Consider the following 9,352-nt stretch of genomic DNA (forward strand, 5'->3'; position numbering starts at 1 on the left):
ACCAAACATTTTCTCATAACTCGGTTTGACACCAAAACTGACCTGGACCTACATTGAACCTGTTTGTAACTGTCATGTAGCCCTTAGTGTGAATATTTGTTGCAGAAATATTAATGTTTTGTTATGAGATGTTCCCCTACTAGGGATTATACAGTATTTGCATTGGCTACTTCTGAAAAGCTGAAAAAATTCTGAATTCCAAAATCATCTAGCCCCAAGGGTTTGGAATAAGGAATATGGACCTTCTCTTCTTGGCCACGAGGGGGCAGTCCTGCTCTGCGTGTGGTTGGAGCACTTTGAACCCTGGCTCCTTTAAAGTGATGGATAATCAGGCAGATAGGATGGGTGGGAGGGGAGTTGAATGCGAATGATCACATGGTATACTTCTTTTGAGGCTGACCTCAAGGGTTTTCAGGCTATGGGAACCTGGGATAATGCAGGAGGCTCAAGAATGATTGGTTCAGCTGTTGACCCACCTCAGGATGGCTGGCCCATGGGGGTGAAGAAGCCAGCTTAGGAGCTGGCACCCATTGCTGTGACTACAGGCTCATGGCCCACTCTGCAGAGCTGGCCAGGGCCAAGAACCCTCTCCTCTCCTGTGGTTTAGGACTGCCTGCAGAGATGCTTCCATCTCCCCATCTGACAGCGTCTGGAAGAGGAGGCTTCTGCACAGGGGCTTACAGGATGGCAGTGAGGCCAGTCCTATTTCTTCCTGGGAACTCACAGCCATCCTGCAATGAGCCCAACCCCTCACCCCCAGATCCAGAGTATCCATTTGGGGATCCTCCCCTTCTGTGACAGACTCACACAGTTCTTGATGCAAATGTGTTTATTTTGCCATTTAAACCACAGTTTCCTTGTGTGGCCTGACGGGCAGGGGTGTAGGACAGGCTGCTGGACTGTGGGTCATGATAGCAGGAGGGTTAGTAGCAGGAGTGGTGAGATGCTTAGTCTGAGTGCCCATCACTTGACTCCCAGGGGAATGTCATGCAGCCCAAGTATAGTGTTAGATGGGGGAAGGGCCAAGGCAAGAATGGTCGCTGTTTCTCCTGGTGAGGGATGGATCCCACACAATGCAGAGCTCAGTGGACACCTCCAGTCCTGTTCTGAATTGAGCAGGCCAGCAGCAGCGTGCCTCAAGTCTCTCTTCCTCCTTCATTTTCCTGGGCCCTTTGGCAAAAGTTCCTGTGATTCCTGGGGAAGATACTGCCATTCCCAGCCCCTTTCCTGGATCAGTGTCTGATCTGATGGAGGTAGCTTGTGGGGCCTGACTTCCTCCAGTTCCGGCGGATCCTGGCACTTGTCCTCCTAGTGTTCAGATACTGATCGCTGGAAGCCATCTCTGTGGCACTGCTCTGTGGGTCGGCCAGTGGATCGCGGGGCTCTGGGATTCTGCAGGGAACAAGTGTGGGATAGGCCAACATTAATAGGAAGGACAGAATGGAGACTAAAGAGATTTTGGTCATGCGGATTATTAAAACACTGGGGCAAAATGGTCTCGTCTGAGACCAATGGTCCTAGTCTCGTCTCTGCCCCCTGAGAGGTACAAGATGAGGCAAAGCTTTCAGATTTCTATAAAGGGAGTTGGACTAGATCAGGGTGTGTAACACTCAATATTTCTCCAACTTCCTCATCCTGTACTCATGGCAGACAGCATTAATCAGTCACATGAGACTGGAGGAACCAAGTATCCTTACTAAGGTGTGTTAAGTAGGGATTACTAATCAATTGGAGTTGAAATGGACCTAATGTTCTAATTTCTGATTGTGGGCCCTAGAGAAGGCAATGGAGGAATCGAGCCCAGAGTGTGCCTGAAGCGGTTGGTTTAGGCCATGTGGTTCAGCGTGATCTTAGGGGGAGAAAGGGGGTGGAAAGACTGGCAGCTCCCCATTCCTGGGCTGGCAGTGACCTGAGCAAAGAGGTGCATGACCAGGGAAAGTTAGGGTAAAGTTTCTCAACAATTGTTAAACTTTGATGCCTCTACATACCGTACTTTCCTATGCTATATTCTCTAATTCCACAGCCAAGATTTTCATCAGGCTGACTTTTAAATGTTACCTGTTCTATAATAGGTAAATAGGATTTTTTTTTCCCCCAAACACTAGTCCCTCCTAGCTGGTCAAGAATCACTGTGAAATGAGTTGGCATTGATAGGACTCTGGTACCCCTTCCCATAGGAGTTCACAGGGCCCATATAGGGCTCCAATAGAAACAGCAACCTTTAGGTGTCAGCCATGTGGTAGGCACTTTACAGTGAGGCCAGATCAGTAGCTACAGGTCCCATAGCCATGAAATGGTGGACTGGGCATCATTAGTGCTCTCTCTCCCTCAGCCCTCCAGTCCCAGGAACCTACCTGAGCCGGCTACAGTGGTGTAGCGAGTGACCCAAGGCTTTCTGCCTTGGGGGCCTCTTTCTGCGCAGCCGCCTCAAGGCCTCCGCCACACGGTGGTCCCCTGCACACTCCCAGATGATCTGTGCCCGTTCCTCGGCCAGCTGGTCCCCGCTGCGCTGAAACAGACTCTGGATCTGCAGCAGCTCGGCATCCTGGAAGATGTTGGCCGAGGCCTGTTTGCGGCCCCGGGTCTCAGTTGGGGCCTGCCAAGGGAGCGGCTCGCTCACCACAGAGGCCGGGGTGCCCATCCTGGGTGCTCTGAGGAAAGAAAGCGTGGAGGGACATCAGCTCAGCAGGCCCTTCCCAAACATGGGGTTCCTGACTAACACAAGGACTCTGTTTTTTTGTTCTTCAGGAGCCAAGGTGAAGTAAGTCTTGACTTAAAACCACTCTGATTTCCCAGGGCACCTTGGGCAAATAATGTTAATAATGACAGCCAAACTTTACTATAGAGCGCTTATGTGTCTGACACATGTTAAGAGTACAGAAACCTGTGAGGTAAGAATTGTTTATCCCCATTTTACAGATGAAGGAGTGAGACTCAGAGGTCACATGACGTTCCCACAGTCACAAAGCTCTGTGCAAGTGCAGAGCCAGGAGAACCAGGTCTGTATGGCTCTAAAGTCTGGGCAGACCCCAGGATACCCATGTCCTAATAGTAGCAGCAGCAGCTGAAATGTGGTGAGCACTTAACATGTGTCAGACACTGCCCCCTGTAAGAGCCACATTCACCTGACACCATGGAAATTGTGAGCACAGCAGCCCTATGAGGCAGGTACTTTCACCCTCCTCACTTCACTGATGAGGAAACAGAATCCAGATTTCTGATGCTGAGATCCAGGCTCTACAGCACAGAAGTAAGAGAGGGGTTGTGGAGCTGGGCTGCCTGGGTTGGAATCCCACTTCTGGCTGCCTCCACCACTTACTGGCTGGTGATCTCCATGCTCAGCTGTACTAACTAGTACCTACTTCTCAGGGTTGCTGTGAGGACTGAGTGAAGACCCAAAGCATTAAGAACAGTGCTCAATGTTCTACTATTCTGCTTTTCCATCCATAAAATTGACAAGAGTCATCCCACCTCCTGTCCTCAAGACCCTGGGGATGATCCAAGTCCATACAGGTGAGGCAAAGGTAGGTTTACAGTTGTTTGTATGGAAGATAGTACCATAATTAAGAAATAATAATACAAGAATAAACTTTCTCATACTCACAACTGTAAACCTACTTTTGCTCTACCCTGTATAATTTAGCAAATAGTATGAAATAGACCAATCAGATCTAATTAGTCCAAATGACCCCTGAGAGAAAGGGGCAGGAGAAGAGGCTACAGGGACAGAGTACTCTACCGGCAGAGGCTGAAATTTATAAGCCAATTCAATAAAAGTTAGGCTCGTGTCCATGTCCCCCCCACCATATCTAGGAAATGAAAATTAAATCATCTCTCTCAGTTCTAGATGGTTCATGTTGAATAATAAAGGCACAAGAGGCTCACCCACCTTATCCTTGTCTGTGGTACAGCTTGAAAAAGCCACGGGATTGGAAAACAAGGAGACAGGGAAGACCAAGGACTTTGGCATTATGCAGAACTGGGTTTGAATTCCAGCTGCCACTTGCCTAGCTGTGACCTTAGGCAAGTTAGTCGACCTCTCTGAGCCTGTTTGCTTAACTGTCAAATGAAGCCAAAGCCACTTCTCAGGATTGGTGTAAGGATTAAATGAGTCTAGTATGGTACCAGGTACCCAATAAGAGCTACATAAATGCGAATGCCCCTCTTTTTGGCTTCCTTGACTTTTGTACTTGGGTCAGAGGTATGATGTGGACCCTTCTTTCCTCCAAGCAGTCTAGCCGGAGCCAGCTGAGGGCCTGCCTTGCTCCCCCTGCCCAATGCAGCCCTGGGCCTAATGGGGAAGGCCTGGTTGCTAAGCCAGACCTTGTTTCACAGCTAGCTACAGAGATAGCTGTCAACCAGCAACCAGCTTCAAAAGGTGGTAGATAAAAGTTAAAATCTACATGCTCATTTAAAAAAAAAATCATAAAGCATTGCTGGTTTCCTATCCTCAGCCCACTTGCAAAAATAACCCTTATTCTCACCTGCCTTTTGTTCTCCAGAGTATTCGAACCATCTCTCCATCCCCTTCAGATTTCCCAGGTAACGGCTGTCCCTCCCTCACCCTGGCCTTACCTCCTCCTCACCTCAATAGCCACCCTCCTGATTCCAGTCATTTTTACACCCCACTGTCCCAGTTTCTAGGCCTTCTATCCTAAGAACCCACTGTCTTTTTTCAAAAGATGTAATAACTAAAATAAACCTGAAGACTTTCAGATAAATTCATAAAAATTGTACTTTTTATCTGGAAAATGGGAATTTTAAAATCTGCCTCTCCTTAGGCACTATTATGGAAATCCAGTTAAAACCTAACATGTGTGGTAAATAAACTCCCAGAGCTGGGTGATATAAATATACTGTGACCAGAAAACAACAGTCACCAAGTAATACTTTCAAGTTGATAATCAGTCACCAAGTTAACACTTTGAGGCTGACAAAGAGAAATCAAAGCTAACTATGGAGAATTTATTCTGTATCAGGCAATATGCATAATATCATTTCATCCTTAAAACAATTCTAGGAACCAGGCACTGTTATCCTCACCCCAATTCCCAGAGGAGCAAAGGGAAGCTGAGACACAGATATAAAACGGACTCAGCCAAGGCCAGAACCTAGCCTGACTGCAGCCCAGGCTTTTAAACAACTGAGTTGTCTTCACAGCCATGCAGCTCAAAGCACATTTCTTCCCATCATTTCTGTGAGGAGTGCTAATTCACAAAGGGGAAACCCTACCAGTAGCAGGAAAGAACACTGAATATCCCACATTGGAGGCAGGGAGGGGTGAGGTGTGGAATTTATTTTAATCTTTCCACTAATGTCAGGGCTGTTCCCTGGGTGACAGGTTGCCCCAACTTTGAACTCATGGCACTCTAAGGAGGAAGATCTTCAGCTTCCACAAAAGAATCTGGAACTACAACCCAACCCAGGGCACAGAGCACTGTTTTATGAGTCAGAGAACTGGGTTTGAGCCCCAGTTCTATCACTCAGTGGCTGAGAGGCCTCAGAGATTCACATGCTTCTGTGGGCCTGTTTCCCTCCTACATCTGTGAGAAGAGCAGGTTGATGCTGATGGCATCTGAAGGCCGGTGCCAGTGTTGAGAGTCAACGATTCCATGATAAGGCTAGGTCTGAAAGGAGAAGAGATGGTTTGCTTGCCTGCCAGGGCCTAGGAGCAACATGTGTGGACAGGTCTGGCTAATTAGGTGTCAGAAGACTCCCCAGCCAGTAGCTCCCCTCCTCAATCTTCCCTGGAGGCCAGACACTGTTTTGCGGCTGTGGGCTGTGGGGTTAGGGTCTGGTAGAAGACAGAGAACTCATTGCTCTAAAGCACTCTAATGAGCTAGGCTGGCTATGACCAAGCCTGGGGCATACTCCTACAGGGGCCTGGGGGTAGGAGAAGGGGTGATGTCCCCTTTCTCAAACTCAGGAAATCTCAGGGTCTCCTCCTTGAGAGAATGGGAACAGGATCAAATAGCAACAGCTGACTCAGGGAGGAAATGGCTTGGAGCTTGACTTCCCAGATAGTCCCAGCCGCCTCTGTCAGGGCTGCAAGGCCCTGCAAGGCCCTACCTCCAGCTGCCCAGTTACAGTGAGTTACAAATGCACCAATGAGAAACCATCTGGGAGAGTCTGAGCCTCCAGCCTCACCATACCCTGTGTTGAACCTCCAAGCAGGGAGTAGTACCTCCAGATTTGAGGACCCTCACTCTTGGCTCTGCCTCCCACCCTGAGATTCAGACAGCAGAGTGAGGATGAAAATAAAAATCGGTGGATATCAGGTAGGATTAGATTGTAAACTTGGGGAAAATAGAATCAAAACACTTTTGTTATCAGAAGAAATTTTTCCTGTCTCATTCAAAGTGTTCAATAGTTACTTCCCACCTCACTTCCTGGACAAGCCCTGAATCCAGGAAAGTCCACACATACTTGAACAATGGTACTTTTTAAGCTGGAAAATGAAACCACAAGGCTATTAAAAGATTACAAATGAATTTTTCATTTCAGAGCTACATAAAAAAGATAAGCATGGGTCCGTGAGCAAATGAGTAAAGACTAATTGCAAAATACTTCAATTTGACACACTCTAGGTTAAAAATGAACCCCCAAGTAAATACCAAATGTTGAAAGTGGCAAAGTTCAATTTGTTTTGAAATAGGCAATAAAGGAACTATAGAGCTCTAACAATGAAATATATTTAAAAAGTGACTCACCATACAGTGATTTGCGATTTATAAATATGGTGCACAAGTGAGCATTCGTCATAATGTATGAAGCTCAGTTTAGACACCTATCTGTGCTCACCATGTCTCAGGGACATGTAAGTAATCATGAGAGGAAAAACACACGTGTAAACTAGGCAGCAGCTGGCTCCTCACTTGGCTCATCCCCTTCAGATAAATAACCCTGTTGGTGGTAATAATCTGTAATGGGAGGCCAAGGGTCTCTTAGAAAAAGAACTGGAGGCTCTGGCCCAAGGCCCAAATCAACACTTGTGGCCCTGGCCTGCTTCCCTGGACAGACATGACACTGGACAGCAGCCAAAATCTGTGGCTCCTCAAGTGGGAGGCCCAGTCCAAATGGCTGTGTGGGCTCTCCACCCCGAAGGGCCTAGCCTCAGCCAGGCATGCCTGAGAGAACTGGACATATTTTGTCCTTCAAATCTGTGTCCCAGAAGGTGGAGAAAGGAACTGTGCCCTTCCCCCAGACCAATTCTCAGATATGACCTGGAAAAAACTCCTACTAGATCTAGGAATAACTCATTTCAAGAGTTCAAGAACCCTGAATTCTGTCTGTGCCACTGATACTGGATGACCTTGGCAAGCCTCAGTTTTCCCCTGCCTCACTTTGCTCACTGTCAAAATGGTGAGAATAAATAACCCTTAAGGGGATAAGGGAGGTAAAGTATGCTAAAAGTATCCATCCCAGCACCTTACTTTATGAATGAATTGGTATAAAGGAAAGGGCTTTTTAACCACCCATTTTCCTCATCACCATTATCACAAAACTCCCTCAAAGGGGGCCTTCGCTGTTGGGAGAAGAGGGTAAAGGAAGATGGAGCCATCTTCGGACTTTTAAATCATCGCTGCCATTGAGGCACCTTGCTCCAAGTCAAGTGCAAAATAGCACTTTCAGAAGGATAATCTCTCTAATCCTCACGACACCTCTATGAGGAGGTACTATCGCTACACCCATTTTACAGATGATAAAGCTAAGCTCAGGAAGGTTAAGTAACTTGCCCAAAGTCACACAGGCAGTAGGTGATAAGGTAGGATATGAACCCAAGTCTGACCCCAGCGCCCACGCTCTCAACCAATTATTTTCGTTCCCGCCAGATGGGTGCTGAGGTCTCAGAGGAAGGACCCAGGAGACTCTCAAACCTCTCGGAGCCTGCTATCTGCTTCTGCAGGTTTGGGAAGGCGCAGGGATCGAAAGTCAGGTCTCCCCAGCCAACCTCCGTGGCACCCGCACGCCATGGCCCCGCGAGGAATTACAGCGATTACTTACCGAGCTGAAGGGCAGCGCCGACAGACCTCAGAGGGGCACGGGGCGAGCTAAGATACGCCCACCCCAACCCCTGCCCGGCCTTTCGAAAGGGCGGGCGCAGCTCTGGGCTTCTGCCCCGGAGGTGCTCGCGAGGACCACGCGGCGTTCACCGACAGGACGGAGCTTGGGAGGGGGTATCCTGGCCGAGATCCCACGGCGACAACCCCAGCGCAGGTCGGTCCCTGGGGCTCAGACGTGGCGCTTCGCACAGCAACGGGCCTTAGGTGGGTCTGGGGGTTCGGGTCCCGGCGGCACCCCGGCTCTGACGGCTCGCACCCCGCCCGCTCGCCGCGCAGCACGAGCCGGCTGCAGACCTACGTACCTGACTGCCCGAGGCCGGCCGCCGCGGTCACGGCCGCGGATCCCCGGAGAAAGCGCTCCCGGCTCCGCAGCAGCCAATCCTCGGCCGCGCCTCGGGGTGAGCTCCGCAGCGAGCCTTCCAAAATCGAACGCGGAGACTCGGGGGGCCAATCAGCGGCCACAGAGAGGCGAGGGGCGTGGTCTGGCCCCTCCCCCTTCCCTCCGCCGGCCTCGAAACCCAAGTGCGAAGATCCCCGGGTCCAATCAGCGGCGCCGCAGCGGCGAGGGGCGTGTCCGCCCGCGTCCCTTCCCTTGGCCCCGCGCCTTCCTCGGGTCTCGCGGGGCGGCGCCCGGCCCTCATTGACGTCAGTCCCCAGGAGAACGCGGTCTTGCTGCCGCGGGACCGAGGCGGGGCCGCATTCCTGCCCCGGGGTGCGGCAGTGAGTCGTCCTGCTGCGGACACGTGACGGTCGCCCCCTCCCCAGGGCCAGCGGCCTGTGCGCCTGGCGCGGGTTCCTGGCTGCGTGGGGCCAGCAGCAAATAGACCTGCAGCTCCCAGACCTGTACTCACTTCCCAGAGCACTTATGTTCTGGCTTCAGCTTCGAGGGACAGGAAGGGACAGTCAGTGCGGTGGTCAGACCGTGGCCTTCAAAGCCAGAATGTCTTGTTACTTCCTTGGATCAGGGTGCAAAGTTGGGCCAGTTACCTAAATGAGGCGGCATTAAAAAGGGTTTATTCATTGGACCACGGTCCACCAGGGATCCACCCTGTCCGTGTTTCTTGACAGGCAGTGAACTGGAGACATCTATAAGCCCTTCTGGGGGAATTTATAGCCTAATAAGGGAGGCAGATATTAAAAAGCCTAAAACATTTCATTGTGATTACAATTGTGATAAACATTATGGCTGTAAGAGGGTAAAAGGGAGGAACCTAAGCTCTCTCTGGGAGGTGCTGCAAGGCAGAGGTAACATTTAAGCGGAGGTATGAAGTTGGTCCCATGAAGAGCGG

General features: G+C 50.1%; 1 protein-coding gene across 2 annotated transcripts; it reads right to left on the reverse strand.

Moving 5' to 3' along the window:
- Positions 1-815: 815 nt before the first annotated feature.
- Positions 816-9,099, reverse strand: AVPI1 (arginine vasopressin induced 1). Of its 2 annotated transcripts, none has more exons than XM_081157621.1 (3): positions 8,366-9,099; positions 2,355-2,651; positions 816-1,392 (listed from the first exon to the last, which is right to left on the reverse strand). In XM_081157621.1, the coding sequence occupies exons 2-3, from the start codon at positions 2,639-2,641 to the stop codon at positions 1,233-1,235; spliced, it is 447 nt and encodes a 148-aa protein (XP_081013747.1). In that variant the 5' UTR covers positions 2,642-2,651; positions 8,366-9,099; the 3' UTR covers positions 816-1,232. The 2 variants fall into 2 exon arrangements, with proteins under 2 accessions (XP_081013747.1, XP_081013746.1); XM_081157620.1 differs by having other exon boundaries at positions 8,005-8,706.
- Between the last annotated feature and the right edge of the window lie 253 nt (positions 9,100-9,352).

Source organism: Miniopterus schreibersii (assembly GCF_964146895.1).
Source record: "Miniopterus schreibersii genome assembly, chromosome: 14".
NCBI lineage: Eukaryota > Metazoa > Chordata > Mammalia > Chiroptera > Miniopteridae > Miniopterus > Miniopterus schreibersii.

Coding starts and splice junctions, on each gene's coding strand:
- AVPI1 (XM_081157621.1), bottom strand. CDS start 2,641: ATGGGCACCCCGGCCTCTGTGGTGAGCGAGCCGCTCCCTTGGCAGGCC. Junction 1,393..2,354: donor CACCACTGTAGCCGGCTCAG/GTAGGTTCCTGG, acceptor TGTTCCCTGCAG/AATCCCAGAGCCCCGCGATC.